This window comes from Balaenoptera musculus, chromosome 4 (genome assembly GCF_009873245.2).
Source record: "Balaenoptera musculus isolate JJ_BM4_2016_0621 chromosome 4, mBalMus1.pri.v3, whole genome shotgun sequence".
Taxonomy (NCBI): domain Eukaryota; kingdom Metazoa; phylum Chordata; class Mammalia; order Artiodactyla; family Balaenopteridae; genus Balaenoptera; species Balaenoptera musculus.
The window spans coordinates 61,837,881-61,860,393 of NC_045788.1; the positions used below are offsets into that span (position 1 = coordinate 61,837,881).

Below are 22,513 nucleotides of genomic sequence, written 5' to 3' on the forward strand. Positions count from 1 at the left end.
CCATTCACTAGAGAGTTCTCTTTAGGGTGGAGCTGGAAGAAGGGATGGCTCTGGTTGCCAGGGAGCCGTGATTTGGATGTCCTTCCAGAGAGGGCCACAAGGGGGCCACACGGGTGGCCGGGCAGCTGTCAGCAGGAATGGTGCCAACGAGTGACAGTCATGAGGGAGCGTCTCTCCTTGGGGAGGAAAGAGGGTAGTGCCTTTCTTGGCTGAACAAAAGGCCAAAGCTACCTTACTGGGGGACCGCGCCCCAACCGGGGTGTTGATGAGCGAGCGGTGGTGGCCTCTGCAGACCCTGCATTCCACGGACAGCAGGCTCTGGAGTTTTACGGCTGTCGGGCGGGGGTGGGTGGCTGCTGAATCTGGAGCCTTGTAGGCTTTGGCAGGTGAGAGCGCCCAAGGTAAGAACACGAGCTGGTGGGCACAGGCATTCTACACAGAAGTGGCTCATTAGGTGTTTATTTTGTTCTATTTAAGAATTTGTTTTATTAAATTAATATAAAAATCTTTGTAAATCTCTATATACATCCGGTCACAGGAGGTTCCAGTATAAACCCATATTAGTTATACCCCTTCCCTCAAAGGGGGAGCAGGGGTCAAGTGCCCACCCCCATCCAGTCAGGGCAGTGCCGACATTCCTGCCCTTGGAACACTTGCTGCAGGTGGGCACTGGGTCAGATTTCAGGTAGGATGAGCCAGGAGAAGCTAGCACCCCAGGTCTGGAAGCGGGGCTGGAGCTCCTGTTTTCTCAAGGCAGAAGGAACAGGAGAGCTGCAGGATCTGGGCCGACAGCCGTGGCTACTGCCATCCCAGGCCACCCCTTGAGGGGATCACTGGCACTTGTCGTCGCTGTCAGAAGGGCTGCCCTCCCGGGGGAGGCCGTGGCGGGAGCGGGGCCCCCAGAGTGCATGCACCTCGGTGGTCTCCGTGTCACTGCTGCTGGTGGCACTGTCTCGGAAGCTGGCAAGGGGCGGCCGGACTTTCACACCCTGTGCTGTGACAGAGCCCTCGATAGCCTTCCGGAGCTGGAAAGGTGAGAGGATCAGATGTGTGGACTCGGAGCTCCCTGCTCAGACTCCTCCCCAGCACTTCCCCAGGTGGCTGGACATAAGCCTCTGAGCCTTTTTGGAAGTGGAAGTGGTCACTATCATCTCACCTCCTTTAGGGTGACAATTCCAATGAGTCTGCCAATACTGGTGACATAAGCATGGTCCACTCCCAGCAGTGAGAAGATGGTGTGAGTCTGTGGGGTGGGGAGAAAACACATTGGACTTGATGTGTGAGGGGACAGCTCTAGATTATAGGCCAGAGGGACCCAGAACAAGGTGGTGGGGAGCAGTAGAAGGGGTGAGGATGGATGGTGAGGAAGGGGACAGAACCACTGGAGGAAAAAGAACAACAGAATGTTTCTGTAACCAAGCCTCAGAAACTTGACAGTGGGAATCTTTATGTTGCTTACATTGATGGAGCAAGGGACAGAGGAAGGCTTCTTTGTCCCACATTAGAAAGGAGGACAGAGGAGAGAACAACTGTTGAAATACGACATCAGATGATTGGCCAGGCACCGGGCTAGGTCTTTCCTACATTAACATTTAATTTCAGTAGTGTCCTGAGAAGTAAGTATGATACCCATTCTACAGGAGAGGCAACATGAGGGTCAGAGCTGAAGTGACTTGCTCAAGGTCATCAGGAAGAAGTGGCCTTGCAGCCCCAGCTCACTTTTCATCACATTATAGAAGGAGGAAGCACAGCCCCAGTCGTCCCATGCAGCTGTCCGATTAGTCACGGACTGAAGTTCCACACGCACCCCACTCCCCCTTAGGGGTATTGGCCCTGAATCCTCTGCCTCTAACTCACCTCTGTGGCTGATACACACTTCCCATTGGCTCTCAGTTGGCTGGCCAGTTTTGGTACCCCTCCAATCTTGGCCTGCAGCGCTCTACATCTCTCAAACAGTTTGCCTTTTCTGGGGCCCAAGTAGCATCCCGGGTCCTTTTGAGATGTAGCTTGCAGTCCAGGGGGACAACAGTCACGCCCATCCTCCCATGTTTTTCTTGCTTCGGGCCCTCACCCCAGGCTTTTGAATGTAATCACCAAGGGTTCAGAAATTGTCTGGCAGTTCCCCTTGTGCTCTAAGTGGATTTTCTTGGGCCAGATGTCTTGAAAAACACTCTACTGACTCAGCAGTTCCTGGAATTTTTGGCCCATCATTTATCGCACTGTTTTGAGTTTACTTGTAAGCCTTTTGGCTTAATATTTGAATCAAAATGGGCATTAATAACCCAGCTTCCTGAGTACCACTTACTCAGAACTCACTGTTATCATCTTAACACTTTAAAAAATGTTTTATTATACAGTGCTAAATTCTCCATCTAAGACATGACAGTAATTATAAAAGGAGATAAACAGAAGTTCAGTTTTAGAATACACTTTTCTGTGCTCCTTCCATGCCTATGTCATAACTGTCATGTGGTTAGCAAGTTCCTCCTCATATCTAACTTGAATCCTATGTGCTACAAGTTACTTTTAATTTCTTCATAAGACTTCGGAGGGAAACATATCGTTATAAGGTTTCCTGTTTCAATAATCCCTTAGCCTTGCCTTCTTATCATTTAATAATCCCTCTCATCTTCTCCCAAGGATCCTATTAAATAGTTCCCCTTGATTTTCTGTTCTCCACCATCCTAATCAGAGTGAGCTTCTGGCAGACTATATGCTTTTTAGATTTGCAAACCACTTGTCCCACTAAGCCTTACTGATTGACTTTCTGAACGTCCTGGCCATTCCCCCCAACCTCCTCACCATCCTCACCAGACAGGGCTGCAACATCCTAATGGGTTCTGCTTTCTGCCTCCCTTCCCTCCAGCTTGGCTCTGCCATCCTAAGAGCTTTCCCAAACTTGAGTTAGACCCCAGACCCCCCAGAATGGCCCATTAAGACCCTTCCCAAACTCGCCTCAGCCCGTCTTTCCAGCCTCAGACGCCGCCAGGCACCCCAGCTTCCAGCCTCGGATAATCACTCATCCTTTTCTGAGAACATCCATTTCTTCCACGCTTCAGCCCTTCCCTCACGACACCATCTTTTAAAGTCTCCTGTTGTTCACCTCTCAGTATAAGTAGTAGCAGTAATTCCTAACATATATCGAATACCTACTATGTGCTGGGCACTGTTCTAAGTGCTTCACATGTTATCAACTTTAATCCTCAGAAAAACCTATGTTGGCACAACGATCCCATTTTACAGAGAAGGAATGTGAGGCACAGAGGCTACGAAATGTGACAAGGTTTCGGGTTCAGCCCGCTGGCACCCTAGCTTCCCCCCTCCACCCACTGATGCTCTGCAGGCGGCCCTGAATGAATGAGGCACTCTGATGGTACGGGGACGTCCAGTTGCACAGGTTCCTAAACAGTCTCCAGTGTACTCCTCTCCCCTCTGCATGTTCCTTTCCTGGACTTCACTGGGCTACTACTTACTGACTCCTCAGGCCTACAAGGACATTTTGAATTCTCATCTTGTATGTTCTTATCACTTTCAGTTCTTTGTACTTTTGTTAGTTGGTTCCTCAAAGGCTTCATTTCGTCCTCTGAGTTTTAAGTTTGCAACAAACACCTACTTTGTTCTTTTTCATTTTCATTTAATTAGACACCAGGGAGCCCATTGGAGGGCCCATACTTCTTGGGCTTGGGAACAGTGAATTGACAGGGAGAGGGTCAGTTTCGCCTTCCGAAAGAATCCTGGGATTGGGGCCAGGAAATCTGGCCTCTGGGCCTGACTCTGCTATATTGACTCGGGCAAGTAACCTCCTCACTGCCTCAGCCTCCCTGTGTGTTAAAATGGTTAAATCCACAGGCTTTTGGGTCAGACCATCTTGGATTCCAGGCCTAGTTCTGCTACTTACTAGCTGTGTGATCTTGGGCAACCTGCTTAACCTCTCTGAATCTCAATGTCCTCATAAAAACTAGAATAGAAAAACCAGAATATCACAATACCCATCTTACAAGGTGGTTGTGAGGATTAAATTAAACATGTGAAGAGCTTAGCCCACTGCCTGGCATGTAGCAGGCACTAAAAAAAACACGTCACCATTATCATCATCATCGTGTGATGTCTGAGGATTAAGTAAGGTGATGGAAATGCTTTAGAGGTCTTAGGAAGAAAGGCTTTAAATAAAAGCCATATGTATTATTCACAGGCCTATCTTCTTTTTTTCTTGCAATTGCACTGCAGTTCCCCACTCATTTTGATCCGAGGTCTTTACCCAAAGGCTTATACGTTCCTTTATTACCTTTTGCTTTTTTGTTTTTGTCCCCTGTTCTTCCTGCCCTGCTTGTCTGCACTAGGCTGGCTCTTGGGCACAGTTTGTGTCTAAGCTAGCTGCCCAAGCTGCAGACCTTGGGAAAATTTCTCCCCTTCCCCCGTCTAATGTGCTTACAGGCTTGCACGTTAAATCTGTCAACAATTTAGCTAAACCCCCCTGGTTTTTGCCCAAGCGGCCTGCTGGGTGTGCCTGTACTCCCTGCCTTCGCTTAGAGGCCTGAAGGTGCCCAATGATGCCGGCTGCGCCATTCTGGGGGGGCCCGAGGCAGTTCTGCGAAAAGAGCCCCCGCCCTCTGTTAGCGTCAGCCTCACCCACTGCCAACCTGTCTGCACTCCAGTTTTCCCTGCATTTATGCAGGCCATTGTGCCCTTCTGCTGAGCTATCTTCCTGTGTCTCTACCAGTTTTCCTTTGGCCTACACTGAGTCAGACTTTCTGGGGTCTGACATTCCAAGCCCCCCACTAGGCACTTCTCATCTTTGTTTATCTCTTCTCTGCAGTGTCCCCAATCCTACTTGGATGTTTGTTCGCTTGTTTATTAGATTTTCTTATCCTGCCTATTTCTCACCCATTTTTTTCAGTGTGGGTGTATCAGCCTTGTCAGGCGCTGGCAGCCTCCTGCCTAGCTCTGACTCTAGAGGGTCAGGGGCCTTCTGGCTTCCACCCAGCTCCAGCCCTGTCTTTGTTGCCGCTTTGGTCCAGAGTTCCCTGGGGGCAAGGCTGAGCAGAAGAAAAATGATGCTTGGCTTCACCATAGGCAGGAAGAGGCTAAGGGGCCCTGCTCCTGGCCTCCCATCGTTTGGAGCAATGTGTTTGAAAAACATCTCAGCACAGAGCCCACTCTCTGCTGTCTCTTTTTTCCCCACTGGCTTGAGTCCAAACTTGTGGGAAGACTTAGCTCCCCACCCTGTGCTCCTGAGAGCCCAGGCGGCCCCGGGCCTCTGGCCCTACCTTGTGCAAAGAGGTCCGCTCCACCAGCTGGAAGGGGGCAGGGTCAATTTTGCAGTCACTGAAGTTGACAGGTTCATCTAGTTGCTGCTCCTCCCACTCCAGAATCTGAGGGGACAAGACTAGGAGGGTTAGGGAGAAAGTGCCAACAGCTGCTCTCACCTCCTTGAAAGTTGGCCTGCCCTTTTTCCTACCCCATGGTCCCTCCCATGGGGACAGCAGCCAATATGATGACTGAACACACTCAGGAAGAAGAGTCCAGAGTCCAGTCACACCTTACCTCCTCAGGGGTCATCTCGCCTTCCAGGTCCGAGTCACTCTAGGAGAGGGGAAGGAAGGTTGGCAGCTAGGGGCTTGGGGGAGGTGGTGTATCTCACCAGCTCAGGGGAAGCTTACCCTGCCTAGACCCCGGCCCTCCCTGTCTAGTGCTCCTGAGCTGCAGGAAGAAAGGGAGCACTTACCGCCAGGGAAATTCGGACCCGCTTCGGCTTGCGCTTGTCACATGTTTCCGACTTCTCCAACTTTGTTAGCGCCAAACCGGAGAGAAGAGGAGTGGATGTTATAGGGAGGAGGGAGGTGAGGGAAAGTGGTGGGGCTGGGAGGAAGGGCACAATGCAGGGACAGCTGATATCCAGGAGGGCAGAAGGGCAGAGAGAGTGGAGGCAGGCACTGCGGGGTTAACGGACAGCTGGTCTCAGCGTCAGAGAGAGAGCTGGAGAGAAAGAGCCAGATGGAGAGGCTCTAACCACTCACCTCTGAAGCAGGCTCGGGGGGCGGACTGCCACAGAAGAGGCTTCTGAGGGCGATGCCTGCCTGCTCCATGTTCCCTGTGTTCCCAAACACAAGGCCCTGAGGGCAATGTCATCCTTGCTGGAGAGGACCAGGAGAGGTGAGGAGGGCAAGGGGAGAGGCGTCCTGGTTCTACTCCTGGCCCATCTGGGCAGCCTCTTAGCTGGGATGTGCTCCAGTAAAAAGGTTGGGCAGGGACCCTAGTGCGTCTCCGGGGCTGGTCTCTGGCTCCGTCGTGCTAGCAGATGGGCTCACCTGTGGGACTCTCCTTGAGGTTCATGGTGTTGCTGGGCCCCCTCTTGAGAGCAGGCTTCAGGGGCTTGTGAGTCTCCCCCCGTGCTGCAGGGAAGCCCGAGTCTTCTGTGTTCACCTGCACAGGCAGGAAGGGGTTGGGGAGCCCACGGCCTCGGACCACCTCTAAGTCGCCCTCCCAAACAGTCTACACAATGACACTTAGGAAGTCTGGGTGCCCCTGCCATGGGGCTTTTCCCCTCACCTGGAAGAGGAGGGAGGTCTCAGGGCTGGGGGGACTCTCCTGATCGGAGGGTGAAGAGGTCCGGGCAGCTCGATGCTCCTGCATGTACTGCCGCCGGCGGGCTGGGCTCAGCTGAGCCCCCAGCAATGCCACCACCTGTGAGCACTCGATGGAGCCCAGGAGGATCATGGACTCTGGATAGAGCAGGTGGGAGGACTCAGGAGCTGGGGGTGAGGCCCTCCTACCCCCCTGACCTTCTCTCACACCCAGTGTGGGGCCTTGGACACAGACCACACTCCCTAGGGAAACCCTGGCTGGGTTTGCTAGCTTACTGCCTTTGGAACCAAGGAGACTGGTCCTGAGCTCCTGCCCCTCCCCCTTCCTGAGCAGCGACCCGGGCAGATGACCCTAGCACCTGGGCCCCCTCCTGGTCTCACCAGGGGACTCTACTAGGGCCAGCACGCGGCCCTTGGTCCTGTGCAGTGCCAACCGCAGGTCCCGGAAGGTGCAGCTGAGGGCCACGTGGGGAACATCCCGCACCATGATGTCCTCCACTCGCACCCGGTACTGCCTGAGGGCAGAGAGAGGCACGTGGTTTGCCGTCAGCATGGGGAGGGTAGCCCGGGCCGTGAGGGTATCCCAGGGCCGTGAAGAAGGCCCCAGAGCCTATGGGGACAAGGGCTAAGGGCCGAGGTGTACCTACTGCCTTCGTTCTGATCGGGTGGGTCAGCCACAGCTCCCCCAGGGAGTGGACAAGGGCAGCTCTGGCCAGGAGGGAGCAGGGTGGCTGGTCTCCCAGCCTCACTGGCTGAAGACCTTGCTGGAGGTGGGTGGGAGGGAGTCCTAGGGTGCCTTCTGCCCCTCAACCGCTCCCCCCTCGTCACCCAGTCCTCCATACTGGTGGCGGCCCCAGCCCAGCTCAGGCAGATAGGGCAGTTTCTTGATTCGGATGATGCTGTCATAGAGCGAGGGCTGTAGGCTCTGGGCAACAGCGTTGGCCAGGATGACGGCGATCATAACAGGCAGGATGTGGGCGATCTGGCCTGTGAGCTCGAACACGATCACGGCCGTGGACACTGTGTGTGTCACTGCTCCTGCCAGCGCAGCTGCCCCTGGGGACAGCCACCCTCAGTCTCCTCAGGGTGCCCAGGCCCCAGATGACCCCACCCCCCAGTCCTGTAGGGACCCTCTGGGCTGCCCAGTACAATCCTGGGGAGTGGGCTTCTGCAGCCGAGAGAAGCCTGGTTTCTGCCAGCAGGGGGCGCCAGAGCCTCTGGCCCTGTGGCCCAGCCAGGGGTTTTCCAAGACAGACAGGGACCTGGAGCACTCACCCACCACTGCATAGCCTCCGGGCACGATCCGGTAAGTGCTGCCATCTGTGTGAATCCCGTCTGGGAACCAGGCAGCCATGCTTTCGCCCACCAGACGCCCAAATGCTGCTCCTTCAGGGAGGGGGGTGGGAATTGAAACAGGTAGTGGAGGGGGTGGGCAGGGACACTAGGAAGAGAGAGGGTCAGAGGGTAGGGGAGGGGGCCGGTGGGTCATTCAGTGCAGGGGACTGCCCTGCAGGGGTGGGGGCGGGGGCTGGACCAAAACCCGCTCCCAGGCAGACGGGGGACAGCCAGGGGGCGGCCAGAGGGTGCAGGCTGGGAGAACCGCAGCTGAGGACTCACCAATGACAAAGACAGGCATGAAGGCCCCGCAGGGCACTGGGATGGTGGTGGCCAGTGCAGACATCCAGAACTGCAGGCAGGAGGTCGTTCAAACAGGTAGAGGCGCCTCCTGGCCCCAGGCAGCTCCCAGCTCCACCCCAGAAGCCTACCTTGCTTATCAGTCAGGCACAAACTTCCCAGCTATCTTGGAATCCCCCAGAGGTGAAGGAAAGGAGGACTCAGGAACCAGGTGGCTTGGGTTCAAATCCTCACCCTGCCATCTAGCTGTGTGACTTTGGGCCAGTTACTTAACCTCTTTGTGCCTCGACTTTCCATCTTTAAAACAGGGGTACTAATAGTACCTTTCTCACAGCATTGTTGTGAGGCTTAAAGGAGTTAACATACGGAAAGCGCTTAGAACAGTGCCCCACACCTAGTAAGTCTACGTTGGCTATACATATGTAAGGAGCCCCACCTTCATGAGAATGAAGATGACCAGGGTGAGGAAGACGTTGGCGCGTGGTGGGTTCCAGGCCTGTGAGGTTCCAGGTGGCTCAAGCTCCTCCATCAGGCCCTGGCGGACCCACGTCCGGTTGTCAAACAGGGTGACCAGTGTCTCTTTCTGTGAGAGCTGTAGGTGAACAGGGTGCCTCAGGCTGGGGGACAGACAGGATGAAGGGAAGGGGCCCACAGGAGAGCAGGGACTGTTGGCTTTAGAAGGGATGCATCCCAAGGGAAAGTACAAGTTCCTGTTCTGCCTGGGGTTACCTGTCCGGCCATGAACTGTCCAAAGCCAGGGGGGAAGGTCAGAGTAGAGATGAGCAGGGTCACCAGAGCCGGGAAGAGCAGGCGTCTAGAGATGTAGATTTCATAGCATCAAATACTCACTACAGACTAGTGATAGGCTTGGGTGCCCTCACATACCTCAGGGCTGCGGTCACAGCAGGGCCTTGGCTCTTACATAAAAGCACACAGTTCTGAAAGAAGGCCCCCTTTGCTGTTCATGATACGATGTCTCTGAGGGTGATGGCCATCCAGGGTTATAATGAACCCAAATGCCTTTCTGTTGGCTCCTGACTCCCTAAGTGGGTAGCACCAGCAGAAAATTCATCCCCCCAGCCCTCTCTGGACACCTCTAAGCCGTGACGCCTCCCCTTACCCTCAAGTTTCTTCTGCCTCTGTCTGTTTCTCTGAGGTGACTTAACAGTGAAGGTCACACAACATATACTCCAATAAAGAGGTTAAAAAAAAAAAGTGAAGGTCAGTGTTGGGGGAAGCCGGGGTCACTCATGAAGTTGACCGAAGGTGCCAAAGGGAGCAGGTTCAGTCGGTTGCCCCTTCCCTGAATGACGTCAGTCCCAACAGAAGTCATGTCTCAGGCCTCCCCACTCCCAATCCTCAGGGTCACAACTGAGAGAGCTGTGCGCCATGAAGGAAGAACTAAGACTCAAACATTCTCCAGGGAGCACTGCTATCTGGGCCAGGCCAAGGGCCTACAGGAAGCCTTAGCCTTTGATCCAAAATGCCCTCTGCCACTGACTAAAAATCCAAAAGTGCCAGTTTTCAGGCAATTCAAATAAAAGTCAAAATGTTCAATCAGTCTGGAAAACACCATTGAGTGCCTATTTTTGACTGGGCCACTATCTGCCGTCTCACCTGTCACCCCCCTTCCCCCAGGCCATGACCCTCACACAACCCAAAGTGCCCCAGAATCAACTCACTTCTTCATGAGGAAACGGTTGATGGTCTTCTGCTTCCTCATTACCTGGACAATCTTGCGGTTCAGGTAGACAAAGAGCGCTCCCCCGAAGCCACTTGCAATACTGGAGAGGGAACAAGCACCTGGGTGAAAGGAGGTCTCCCCTCTCTTACCTCCTCCTCCCTGACCCACCTCAGCTCCCTCAGCTCCTCACCCAATGACAGCAAAGGCCGGCAGCTCCTGGAGGTCGAAGGGGAAGTCAAGCCGGAACCGGGTTTTGAAGAGAGCTGTAATGGTCTCTGAAGGGAAGCAGAGTAGCAGAGGGAGGTGGCTGTAGCCTCGGAGGTCCCCACCTGAGCCATTTCAGGGCTCCTCTCATGCCCCAGGTCCCCCACCTTCATCACGGTTCCAGACTGCCAAGACCCGGAAGATGAAGGCACTGAAGGTGGCGGCAAAGAAGCCCCGCCAGTAGTTCCGCACAGCGAAGAAGGTAGAGGTGACCTCGATGCTGAAGAGCACACCTGCGGGGGCGGGGTGTAGGCAAGGAGAGCGCCCCTTGAGGCCTGGGCCTGGCCTATCGGCTCAGACCCAAGGTCAGGGCTGGGGCTGACCTGACTGCCCACCTCCAATGGGTGCCGCAAAGCAGCAGCCCACTCCCACGGCACAGGCGGCGGCCAGCATCTCTGTGTTCCGGGATTCGTTCTGGCGAGAGCGGTGGAAAGGGGAGTCAGCGCCAGTGTGGGCTCAGCAGCCCATCCCTCCCCTCTGCCTTCCCCCAAGGTCCCCCTTACCTCATAGATGCCCCCGAACAGGGAGAGGAACTTGCTGAGGAGAGCAGCACACATGCTTGCGATATGCACAAAAGGGCCCTGGGAGGTGGGGGCAGGTGGTGAGTGGGGAAGGGGCACACCCTGACCTTGGCCTGGCTTCTTCCTCCACTTGATGGACTCCTTTATTCCCCAACCTGCACTTACCTCTTTGCCAAGGGGCATCCCACTGCCGAGGGCACAGGTCAGCCCGATGACCTTAGCTACGAAGGTCTTGAGGGTGAGGTATTCCTTGAGCACCACTCCCCGCAAGATGGTCTTCATCTCGGGGATGCCGGACCCTGGAGAGGCACAATCCCAGGAGAGTCATTTGATGTGCCTGTTTCAGGAGGTCCCATCTCCGCCCTCTCTTTCTCTTCTATTGTACCGACAGCCTGAGGAGCCAGGATCTGTGTGAATCCGGCAGAGAAAGTGATGAGGACGACGGGGTAGGTGACCCAGGCCAGATACTGGAGTAAGAGGTTAGTGTTCAAGCCCCGGGACATCCACTGCTGAGCTGTGGGGAGAGGATGTGCCATTGGAGCTCCGAAGCGCACACCCAGTGCCCGCCTGGCCACTGGACATACTGGTGTGACAAGCTGTCCCAGGGAATATCACACAGAGCCCAGGCACAAGGGGTAGGGAGGGGGCTAGAGGGCATGCACGGAGACGAAGATCACTATAGGTAAGAGGGTCAGTTGGACAGGGGTGGCAAGAAGTTGTGGCCTATGTGAGTGGCAGTGATTATGCCTGAAGATGGGGCAGTCAGGCTGGCCGGGGGAAGTGGTCAATGGACAAGTGCGGCATAGAGGAGGCAGGTTGGTTCTCCCTAGCACTTCCCCACCAGCCCTTGTCCTCACCCTGCAGACAGGCAGCGATGGCATAGTCCATGGCCCAGCTGACCAGTGCCATGAGGAGCCCCAGCAGGACCAGGAAGATCCAGTCTTCACCAACCCTGGACACTAGGAACTTATGGCAGTGTACAGTACAGACTGGGAGCAGGGAAGGGAAGGAGGGGAGGCTGGCACCAAAGTGCTCCTACTCCTGTCCCCCCTCCCCCACAGGCAGCTCTAATGGTCTTGGACCCCCTCAGCACAGCACAGCCAAGTCCCCTGCCCCAACCCAGGTCTCACTACGGCATCGGGTGCAACGGCTCTGTCCGTATTCCAGAAGCTCTGGGGCAGCCCGAGGGGAAGGTGGACCCCTCCAGGGCTCGGGCCCTCCTAGACGGATCCGAGCAGCTTCCTCTTTGGCAAAGGCCCCAAGGTCCTGAGTATACCGGCCATACATCTGAGCAATAGGGAAGATGGGGGTCAGCGGACATGGGCCGAGTGGGGATGCAGGGAGGGCTCCTGGGGCCTCAACTCCCCTTCTCCCACTCCCCACATTATATACCCCTTCTTGAACCCACACTTCCCACTTGGGCTTAGGGTGTGGGAACAATGCACACTGCAGATCGTGGGGGCTGTCCTGGCTGGAGTGATGGGGACAGCCAAGGTACAGGGACACAGCTCTGGGGGTGGCTGAATAATCGGTCCCCTTCTCACAAGCCTGGGAAGGCGCGGAGCACTGAGGAGGAGTGGGAGGGAAGGCCCCAGAGGAGAAAAAGATGGAAAAACCTACGGCAGTCTGCAAGTGGGAAGAGGGAAGGTCAGAGAATAGGGGATGGTCAAGGGCATATGGGTAACAATAAGGGCCTCATGGAACCGGGGGCAGCTGAGTTGGGCCTAGGAACAGGCGGGGCCCCAATCCTTATCACGTTCCTGCTGGGCCTCTGGCCTGGAACCGACTCAGCTGCACCCTCGCACCCACCCTAATCCCCTTGTCCCCATTCTCCCCCCCCCCACCCCCCACCAGCCTGCCAGCCCAGCTGGGAGTGGAAAGCCTCTCTGGGTGGGGAGAGAGTGCTTGGTGGCCTCAGCCCCATTCTGGAGCTGCCCTGAGACCAGTGGTGGGTTGGGGGACAGCAGAAGCTGATGGCTGGACTGCGACCGTGAACGCTGGGGTGACGGGATGGAGAGTGGCCTAGCAGCGGCTAGACCTGCCAAGCTGGGTGTGTGTTAGGGGGCGGGGAGGAGTAGATTCCGGCTGCCACCCGCAGAGCTTCGGGACACAAAGGGCTCCTGTTGGGGCTGGGGGGGGGGTGGTGGTGGAGGGAGGGAAAGAGAGAGAGAGGGAGAGAGAGAGAGCGCGAGCACAGCAAAGGGACGAGGGCACCAGAGAGAGGAGAAAGAGGGGGAAAAGAGAGTCCGGGGAAAGGGCAGAGAAGAGAGAGAAGGAAACCAGAGGGGAAGAAGGGAGGAGGAAAAGAGAGAGAGTAGAGTATAAAGAGGCAGACAGAGCAGGAGGGGGAGGTGAGTGAGTGAGAGAAAGACAAAGGGATCGGAAGGACGAGAGGGAGAGGGAGAGGCTGGAGCAGAGAGTGCCAGGGAGAGAGCTTGACCCTGAGAACTCAGTCCAGAGATAGAGACCGGGCGAAGGAGATGGAGAGGTAGCTGGTGCCTGGCTTGCCAGACCAGTGCCCCACGCAGATTGACAGACACATCCCACCCTGTGCAGAGGCTTACCCCTCTACCCTGGCTCCACCCTCACCTTTGCCACCTCTCCCTGTCATCCTGTTTCATCCAGTCACTCTTTCTTGTAACTGGGCACCTCCCAGCCTCAGATACAGCCCGGGCCCCCTTCTCCTGGAAAAGTTCCTTCCCTGCCTCCTTCCTGGGCAAATTCCGGCCCACACTGGTAAAAAAGAGTTACAAGGCCCACTCCCTTCCCTAGAGTTTGGGTCCCCCACCCCAGTGACACAAGCAGAGGCAAAAGGTTTCTCAAACACAAAGTTGCAGTGGTGACTGTGAGTCGGCGCAGATCCCCAGGACCCCTGCTTCTAATGACGCTGAGGGACAGTCCTGGGGTGGGGGTGGGGCTGGACACCCAGAGTCAGATGAGCAAAGGTCCCAACTCCTGCTTGACCCATCCTCCTGTAAGGCTCCTGTGCCCAGGGTGGCAGGCCACATTTTTCCAGAGAATCCACTGAGGGGTTCCTGCCAGTGCTGGATTGCCAGCTCCCAGGGGTAAGGGCCGGGGCTGGGTTTGGGTCTGATCATCTTCCTAGCAGTGCCCTGCACATAGTGGAGACAGAAGGAATGTCTCAGATGGTGGAGATACAGTGCAGAGAGAGAAAGTTCAAGCATGTGAGTGGTGCTGGGAAGGGGTAGTAGGGTGCTGAGACTTGGACCCAAGTGGCAGTGGGGAGGAGCAAAGAAAACGTTGGTGGGGGGAGTAAAGGGAAGGACACCTGGAACAGGCGCCTGAAGTCCTTGTCGTCTGCAGGCCCCCAGCCTCAGCCAGAAACCTGCATGCAGCGTTCCACCCTTTAGCACTCCAGGCTCTCAGGCCCTCGAGCCTCAGTCTCCCCAGCTCAGAGGGCTAGGGCGGGGTTAGGGTAGCGCCCCCCCCCCCGCCCCCGTCCCCGTCCTCGCGCTTCCACGGGTAACCACGAGCAGCGGTCCGGGAGCACTCCTCAGGGCTCTGCTGGCTTCACTTACCAGGGTCTGCTCGTACTGCAGCGCCCGTGGCTCCATCCCTTCCTCCGCCGCCGCCGCCCCCGCCGCCGCCGCCATCTCCGCTCACAGCCCTCTGGCCTCCCGCCGCGGCTCGGGCTCTGGCCCGGACTCGCCTCCCGGCCCGCAGAGCCCGCGCCCACACCCGTCCCGTCCCCGCACCCCGGGCGGCCGAGTGCAGAGTGCGGCGGGCCCCGGGCGGGCGCCGCTGGCGCAGCCTCCCGCTCGCGTCCCCTCCTCGGCGGGCGGGCCGAGGGCGGTGCCCTCCGTACTGCTCCGCCCGCCGGCCCATCTAAGCGAGCCGGCCCAGCGCGGCCGGGGTCCGCGTTGGGGCCGCCTCCCGGGCTCGGGAGAGGCGGCAGGGGGCGCTTGGAACGCGCGAGCCCGGGCCCAGTCTCTGCCGAGGCGGGTGGCTGAGAGTGGCGCCCGGGCCAGGGCGGGGGCGGGTCCACTGGCACGTGGAGGGGCCGGACGGGGTCTGTGGCTCTCCGCAACCGGCCGGGAGGGGCCGGACTCGCTGGGGCTCTGTAGGGCCTGGGGCCGGGGGCTGCCTAAAAATCAGACTAAATCAGACTTTCAGGCCCAATCCCTCAGGAGCGGCGTCCTCTCTTGCTTCTCCGCAGGGGCCAAGGGCTCAGACCGGCCTGGCAGGGCCCCTCCACTCCGTCGGGGGTGAGAAACAAAGCTGGGGGGACTCGGAGGGGGACGCTAGGCCCAGAAGGGGGCTGCTTGGAACTGGGACCCTCGGTCTCTCTCATCCCCTTCCTTTCTCCTTGCCTTCTTCTCGAGGGAGGTGCACTTGGAGCAACTTGGCCTTCGGCTTGTTCGGGGGTGGAGGTGGGGAGGGAACGGGAAGGGGTGAGGCCAGAGGGAAGGGAGGTCTAGGTGCCTGGGAGTTGGGCGTGGGGGGACAGAGGTCGCTTCTCCCTGGCAGGGCCCAAGGAGAAATCAGAGTAGCTGCTGACGTCTAGCCGCCAAGGGGGAACGGCCTGCTGGCGCTCTGCGTTCTCTGTAAGGGTCTGAAGAAGGATAGAGCAGAGGGTGGGGTGAGCACAGATGGATGGGCAGTGTCAGAGATAGGAAAGGCCAGTGCCCAGGAAACAGGCAGTGTGCCGGAGGAGGCAGCACAAGGGTGAAGGGGCACGTGGGAGCAGCGGGGGTTCCCAGGAGGAGGGAGCAGTGTCCAGGAAGCGGGCAGTGTGAGAGCCGGCACCCTAGAGGAAGGGGCAATGTAAAGGAAGAGGTGGTATCGGTAGGAGAGGATAGTGTCAGGATAAAGGAGCACATAGGAGAGCTTGTTCAGGAGAGGGTCGTGGCGGGGGAAAGGGCAGAACCGAGCTTAAGGGGCAGTGCTCAAGGAGGGCAGTGGGTGGGGGTTAATGCCTGCTGAAGGGGCGGTGTGAGGGAAGAGAGTAGGGGTGGGGAAGGTGCAGGCTCTCCTCTTTCGCAAGGTGACATCATGGCAAATTCCCAAACTGGACGGACCCGGCTCAGGTGACAGCCATATGGGCCGAGCCGGCCCGGGCCGGCCTGCGTGCCAGCTGGAGAGGCTGGGTCCTGAGCCCTGCCGGGCCAGTGACCTGGGGGCGGGGTTCTGCTCCTCTCGCCCTTCGCACGGACTGTGCCCTCGGCGGGCACGCGGACCGGCACGGTAGGGCTCGGGCCGGGCTTCTCTGGGCCAAGGATCAAGGTCCCTGGCTGGGGTAGGCCCCCAAGCATTCCAGTCTTCCTGACCTGGCTTCTGAAGAGGGCGCAGTAGAGCCACTGAAGAGAGCCGGACAAGACGCCGCCTCGGCCGGAGGTGGGACCTATCGTGTTGCCGCCCGGGGCGGAGTTATTTGGACCTGAGACCCGCCCATAATACTGCAGCCTCTCGGAAAGAACCGTTCGGGGCGGAAGTTAAGAATCCCCGAGAGCTAGGTGGCGGAAGTGGCCGCGTTCCTGCTTGTCCGTGCGCATGCGTTATTCTGTTTCTTAGCCGCCGCTCTTCAAGTGCTGTCTTTTCCTTTCTCCTCTCTTTTCCTCCACGCGAGGGGGTGCGCGTACCCTTAGTTGTCGTGGTCGCGCGCTCAGCCCCTCCGCTATTTTCGTGGCCCCCTCACCATGGCGGGCATCCTGTTTGAGGATATTTTTGATGTAAAAGACATTGACCCGGAGGGCAAAAAGTTTGACCGAGGTAAGTAAGATTTGGAGGGGCTGTTTGGGGGAAGGGGCTAATCTCCTCGGGGACACGCCCCTGGGCCTCTAGTCCACCCATTTCACGTAGCCTACCCCTACCGGCAGGTCTTGGTGTAGGGACCTTTCTCAGGAAACATTTTACAGATGAGAAAACGGAGACTTCGCGCTCTCCCTGGCTTCACACAAGCTGTGCCCGGTGCCTGGATGGCCTTTTCTCCGGGCATCTTTCTAATCGCTGCCCACTCTGTGCTAGGCGCTGTACTGTGCACCTGACACACACTTTATCTTACTTATTCCTTTCAAGAGCCTCCATGAGGTAGGTGGTGTCTTACCCATTTTGCTCTGAGAGGGTAAGCAACCCACCCAAGGCTGTACAGCGAATAATCCGACCTCAGAGCCCATTGCCCTCAGAGTCTTTAGCTCTTTGTGAAATCCTCTCGGAGTTAGAGTTGACTGCTTGGTGTACAACTCTTTATTCTGTCATTGATCATTGACTGCTTGGTGTACAACTCTTTATTCTGTCATTGATCAATAATTGTCCTTGGTGTCTCTTCTTTTGCCTAGAGACTGGGATGTTTTTTGGGACAAAACCCAGTTCTTACACAAGTTGATAATCCCCTTAGCAGAGCACCTGGCACAGAAAAACAAAACCTTTGGATGAATGAATAACTTGCCCCAAATCAGGTTGTTTCTTAATCACCTAGGTAAGCCTAGAACCTGGATATTATTTGTTGCCGGAGGATCTTTGATTCTTTTCTGGGGATTCTATCCGCTTGCCATAGGTTGTGTCCCCTTTCCTTCTTGCATATGTGGTTCTTTTTTTAAAAAAATATTTATTTTTGGCTGCGTTGGGTCTTCGTTGCTGCACGCGGGCTTCTCATTGCGGTGGCTTCTCTTGTTGCGGAGCACGGGCTCTAGGCGCGAGGGCTCAGTAGTTGTGGCATGTGGGCTCAGTAGTTGTAGCTCGTGGGCTCTAGAGCACAGGCTCAGTAGTTGTGGCGCACGGGCTTAGTTGCTCTGTGGCATGTGGGGTCTTCCCAGACCAGGGCTCGAACCTGTGTCCCCTGCATTGGCAGGCGGATTCTTAACCACTGCGCCACCAGGGAAGTCCCTGCATATGTGGTTGTGATTGAGCCTGCACGTCTATGAGAGGCCAGTGGATACAGGTTGGGTTAGGTTGAGTATTCTATTGCATCCAGCCCCCACAAAGTAGGAGTCTGCCCTGCGCTGTAGGGTCTGCCCTGGGCCAGGCAATGACCTCTGCCACTCTTTCGCTATTTCCCTCCAGTGTCTCGACTGCATTGTGAGAGTGAATCTTTCAAGATGGACCTCATATTAGATGTAAACATTCAGATTTACCCTGTAGACTTGGGTAAGTATTGAACATAAACAACAACAGGAGGCTTTTTGCCATTTCAGCTGTTCTTCACCCTCTGATGCTGCTGTTATTTTTCAGGTGACAAGTTCCGGTTGGTCATAGCTAGTACTTTGTATGAAGATGGTACTCTGGATGATGGTGAATACAACCCTACAGATGATAGGCCTTCCAGGTGAGGAAGTGGAGCAGGGAGTACTTGAAATATGCCTGAGGACTAAGTAGATAGGTGGTATAGAAAGTCCCTTACTTAATTCATAAAATAAATGAGTATCAGCGGAATCTATGTAACCTTAAGGAAATTGCTGCATTTAAGAATTCAGACATTCAGGTGTTTATCCAAAGCAGTGATTACGGTGTGAGTTGTAGCTTTTTGATGGCAGAGGAAATGACCACTGAATGACCTAGGCTCTGTGGGCCTTGTGTCTTGGGAGGGAGTTTGGTGTGATGGAAAGGCTTTCGAGCCCCACTCAGTTCACATCTCAGCTCTACCACTTATTTGTTGAATAACCTTAACCTCTTTCTTTTTTTCTTTTTTCTTTTTGGCTGCGTTGGGTCTTTGTTGCTGCACCTGGGCTTTCTCTAGTTGCAGGGGGCGGGGGCTCAGTAATTGCAGCTTGTGGGCTCTAGAGCACAGGCTCAGTAGTTGTGGCGCATGGGGCTTTGTTGCTCTGCAGCATGTGGGATCATCCTGGACCAGGGATCGAACCCGTGTCCCTTGCATTGGCAGGGGGATCCTTAACCACTGTGCCACCAGGGAAGTCCAACCTTAACCTCTTTCAACCTTAGTTTTCTCATCAGTAAAATATCGATGGTCATACCCAGCTCACAGGGTTACTCTGAGGACTAAATGACATTATGTTTGGAAAGTGCCTGTTGTTATGATGCTGGCACTTAGTTACCAGTTACCATTTTTAAAGGGCCTCTTATTGTTGTTAACTACATTTAAGAATAACTGCCACTATTGTTCCACAGGGCTGACCAATTTGAGTATGTAATGTATGGGAAAGTGTACAGGATTGAGGGAGATGAAACTTCTACTGAAGCAGCAACACGCCTGTAAGTTCCACGGTCTTGTGAGAGCCCTTGCCCCCTCCCTTTTGTGAGAATTTGGACTATGCTCAGGCTTCCTGGGTTTCTTTCCCCAAGCACCTCAGACCTAGGTGGGACCCGGAAAGAAACTGTTTTGGGAACTGTTTTCAGTCTGAAATGTAGATTGCTCACTTTGCCCTCTGTCAGGACCTCAGGGCCTGGTGGTCCAAATGAGAAACTGGTAATTTAGCTGTGTGAAATGCCAAGGAAGGTTACTTCTCCAAGAACTAAATGCAGCATAAGTGATTAAACTGCTAGGCCTTTTTGTTTGTGTGTGTGTGTGTGTGTGTGTGTGTGTGTATGTTTTGCTACTCTGCAATCCAATCCCTAGTTCTTTGGTTTCTCTGCCCAACTATTTTTTTCTTTTCTTTAAAATCTTATTAAAACAACATGTGCCCTTTGTAAGAAATTTGAAAAGCAGAGAAGTAACGTGAAGAAGGAAAAAAGTCACCTATAATTCTATAACCAGAGGGAATCTTTTACATAAACATTCTTGAATGTTCTAGGGTTTTGTTTTTTTTTTCTGTGTACTTTTTTCTTTGAGCTCATGTTGTTTATTACAATGTTTTGTTCTGTTCTTTTTGCTTAATGTTATGTAAAACATGTTTCCCCATGTCAATTTTAAGCTATTCCTAAACATTTTAATAGCTATTTAACATTCCAGTAAATGGATATATCTTAATTGATTTGACCATTTTCTTTATTCTGGGCATGGAGTAGTTTCCACCTTTGCCAATATAAAGAACAATTTGGTTCCTGATGACAAAACTCTAGAAGGATGCCTTTGCCTTTTTTTTCTTAGGTTGGGTTGGAGAGCTGCTGAGTAACAGTTGTTCTGGAGCTCAGACTCATGGGACCGGGTCTTCTGTTTCAGCTCTGCCTACGTGTCCTATGGGGGCCTGCTCATGAGGCTGCAGGGTGATGCCAACAATCTGCATGGATTTGAAGTGGATTCCCGAGTTTATCTGCTGATGAAGAAACTGGCCTTCTGAACCACCCAGGGAGCCAGCCTTGCTGCTTAGTCACTCAGGTCATGGACGTTCGTTCAAGCCCGAGTGGCAGTTGCTGTTGTTCACCTGTTCAGGAGGGGCTGGCTCTCTGTCCACTGTGGGTGCATCTTTAGGAGGTCTGGACTCAATGGGAAACTGACTTGCCTGCAAAAGACCAAGTGGGAGAGCTTAAAATGAATCAGAAGTTGTTTTATGTATATGATTTTTTAAATTAAACTTTACTTTTTCAGACTCTTTTCCCCTCTTTTTTAACAAAGTTTTTTCCATTTATTTTAAAATCATTTTTTCCAGTTTGCCTATGGTATATTAATATTCTGGCCCACAGCCAGATGATCACATGTCAATGTAGGATCTATCCCAACATTTTGGTATCTGGGTTCAGGGTTATCTCCGTCTCCTGGCTGACTACCCCCAATATTGATCCTCCAATGTGATTTTCTGTCTGGGAGAGAGAGTGTTGTGCTTTTGGCTCCTGAGGGCACCACCCATTTGGCATAGAATCCTGAATAGGCAAGGAGCTCTGCTCGTGTTCTTCCAACACTTTCAGTTTCTCAGGAAGTCAGATCACGTTGACTTGAATGAGTTGCTTGCATAGCCTGGAAATGTTCGTCATTTTCATGGAAGCTTTGAGATGAGGCTTTTAGACATATGCATGGGACACAACTCTGAAGAGGAGAGGAAGAACGATTTGGTGGTTGTGGAAGCAGGTGGAGGAGTTAGCTCTCTGCTTTACATTCTAGTGGTGACCTGGAGGGAGGGTAAGTGGTGGTGGTTTTTACCAGTGACACTGAACAGGGAGCTGCCTCACAGACCAGTGAAGTAGACAGGGCAGCAATACCAATGAGGTTTGGCAGTTCAGTGCCAGTGCCTGGGACAATACAGCAGCCAGACTGCAGTCATTAATTTATCAGTGGGGGAAGAACAAAGTTGAGGAAATGGTGATGCTTACAAGGACTCCAGCATCGGAGCTGGGTCTTCAGCCTGGCATTTGAGGTCTCAGACAGTACATGGGACTCTGATTTCCCCTGGGAAGTTCAGGGTAACAATCCAGAAAGATCATAAGTGTGTATTAAGTAGTTGTCTCTTTTGATCTCCCAGTTTTGCCATGGGAGTTGGTCCTCCTGCTGGGATGCCTGGGGTATTTCCTTCCCCATCATTTTCAGGTCTTCACAGGAGGTGTTAGAAATAGTATTTAGGGAAATGGGTTGAAAATGAATGGCCTCTGCAGGGGGGAGGAAAAGGTGTTTCTTTTGCTTTACTGTGGGGTGGGGGTGAGGGGAGAGGGAAGTAGGAGATGAAGTGGGAGTTGGGATGAATTTTTATAGAATCCTAGAACCTCTTCCGTGCAGTCAAATTTTTTTGTAGGGGTTGGAGAAGGATGGATTTAGGTTGGAGAGGGAGAACCTAATTACCGATAACAGTTTGCGGGGTAGCTAATAGTTTGCGGGGTAGTGTAGCAGACTGTACTAGCTGCCCTGGGGTGGCAGAAGAAAGAGAACTGGTGTACAGTTGAATAGAGATAAGAGTGTCCTCGTTGTAACAGTTTTTTGTCTTTTCTGTAAAGGGAAGAAGGGTCTGAATCAGCCAGATAGAATGATTTGGGAATGGGTTAGATGCTCCGTAGAGGCAAGTTAGTTCCCACTGGAGAAGCCCATGGGTTATTTACGTTTGCCCTAGGGTAAGTCAAATGCCAGTACTGGATGCCTGGAACTTTCTGGCTATATACTTCTTGCAGTTTTGCCATCTTTGTCTCTCAGCTGACTGTCTGAAAACTCTTAATTCTTTGTCTCTGGTCCCTTTGGCATCTCTTCTACTGGGTGCTGGCTTTCATGTGCCATAAAATGTTTCATTTGATCATTAAATTTAACCTACTTTAATATTTCAGTAAGTTAAAATTTCCACTTACTATTCTCTTGACTCCATGCTGGAATTTGCAGTGTGGATGAACTGATTTTCTCCCATGCAGAAACTGACACCATCCGAGATTTGGACGGCACTTCTGAGCTTTGTGCGTTTGTTGACTTTTTCTCCATGGCAACTGTTCTGTCCATGGGGTGGGGGGCGGGGAGACACCTGGAGATGCCTAAATTGGTCACCCCACCAAGAGCTTTGGTTTTCTACTCAGAACCCTTTAACTGTTGATGTGTACTCCCTAAGGACTTGGAAATTTTTTCCAATAAATAGAGTCACTGACTGATATACTGGACAGTGCACCACACTGGGGAATGTATGGACTCCAGACTAAGTCATCCTAGGGTGTTTCTTTTCCTGTTCACAGGCTGTGAAACCATTGGGAACTTGCCGGGCTTCTCTGAGCCTGTTTCCTCATCCGTAAAGCAGAGATGATAATACCTACCTTATAGAGATGTGTAAGTGTTAAAAAAGATAATGTGCATAAGTTTCCTGACATACTGGCTTTCATTCTACTGTTTTGGAATGCCTTTAATGACCCTGGGGTTTTGTGGTAGTGTTTGGAGCCCTAGGTTTCTGGCTCCTCTACCTACATGCTAACTTTTCCTGTCCTTTGGGGAGTTGAGGTGAGAGAGGAAAAAGCGTCCATTAGTTTTCCTACAGACACCTCTAGAGGTAGTGTTGACCTTTGCAATGGAGTGCTTG

At 53.9% G+C, this 22,513-nt stretch overlaps 2 protein-coding genes across 8 annotated transcripts; one reads left to right on the top strand and one right to left on the bottom strand.

Moving 5' to 3' along the window:
- Window positions 1–450: 450 nt before the first annotated feature.
- On the bottom strand, window positions 451–14,633 carry CLCN2 (chloride voltage-gated channel 2). 6 transcript variants are annotated; one of them, XM_036850247.1, is made up of 24 exons: window positions 14,228–14,407; window positions 11,819–11,975; window positions 11,546–11,677; window positions 11,074–11,202; window positions 10,854–10,987; window positions 10,671–10,748; window positions 10,503–10,581; window positions 10,275–10,400; window positions 10,094–10,178; window positions 9,902–10,003; window positions 8,949–9,033; window positions 8,656–8,811; window positions 8,202–8,271; window positions 7,860–7,970; window positions 7,427–7,640; window positions 6,966–7,099; window positions 6,550–6,722; window positions 6,309–6,423; window positions 6,018–6,091; window positions 5,726–5,785; window positions 5,545–5,583; window positions 5,268–5,372; window positions 1,157–1,243; window positions 451–1,025 (listed from the first exon to the last, which is right to left on the bottom strand). In XM_036850247.1, the coding sequence occupies exons 1-24, from the start codon at window positions 14,300–14,302 to the stop codon at window positions 831–833; spliced, it is 2,715 nt and encodes a 904-aa protein (XP_036706142.1). In that variant the 5' UTR covers window positions 14,303–14,407; the 3' UTR covers window positions 451–830. The 6 variants fall into 6 exon arrangements, 5 of the variants coding, with proteins under 5 accessions (XP_036706142.1, XP_036706143.1, XP_036706144.1 ...); XM_036850248.1 differs by having other exon boundaries at window positions 462–1,025; window positions 7,427–7,622; window positions 14,228–14,408; XM_036850249.1 differs by lacking the exon at window positions 11,546–11,677 and having other exon boundaries at window positions 462–1,025.
- A 94-nt stretch (window positions 14,634–14,727) lies between these two features.
- On the top strand, window positions 14,728–20,129 carry POLR2H (RNA polymerase II, I and III subunit H). Of its 2 annotated transcripts, none has more exons than XM_036850263.1 (5): window positions 14,728–14,914; window positions 17,709–17,792; window positions 17,877–17,970; window positions 18,771–18,854; window positions 19,762–20,129. In XM_036850263.1, exons 2-5 carry the CDS (start codon window positions 17,744–17,746, stop codon window positions 19,877–19,879), a joined length of 345 nt encoding a protein of 114 aa, XP_036706158.1. In that variant the 5' UTR covers window positions 14,728–14,914; window positions 17,709–17,743; the 3' UTR covers window positions 19,880–20,129. The 2 variants fall into 2 exon arrangements, with proteins under 2 accessions (XP_036706158.1, XP_036706157.1); XM_036850262.1 differs by lacking the exon at window positions 14,728–14,914 and adding an exon at window positions 15,145–16,418.
- Window positions 20,130–22,513: the final 2,384 nt, after the last annotated feature.

Excerpts from the sequence above, each read along its gene's own strand:
- CLCN2 (XM_036850247.1), bottom strand. The coding sequence starts at position 14,302 with ATGGCGGCGGCGGCGGGGGCGGCGGCGGCGGAGGAAGGGATGGAGCCA. Across the intron at positions 1,244-5,267 it reads AGCGGACCTCTTTGCACAAG|ACTCACACCATCTTCTCACT; the intron begins GTAGGGCCAGAG and ends CCCACCCCACAG. Across the intron at positions 1,026-1,156 it reads GAATTGTCACCCTAAAGGAG|CTCCGGAAGGCTATCGAGGG; the intron begins GTGAGATGATAG and ends TCACCTTTCCAG.
- POLR2H (XM_036850262.1), top strand. The coding sequence starts at position 16,346 with ATGGCGGGCATCCTGTTTGAGGATATTTTTGATGTAAAAGACATTGAC. Across the intron at positions 17,793-17,876 it reads GATTTACCCTGTAGACTTGG|GTGACAAGTTCCGGTTGGTC; the intron begins GTAAGTATTGAA and ends GTTATTTTTCAG. Across the intron at positions 18,855-19,761 it reads ACTGAAGCAGCAACACGCCT|CTCTGCCTACGTGTCCTATG; the intron begins GTAAGTTCCACG and ends CTTCTGTTTCAG.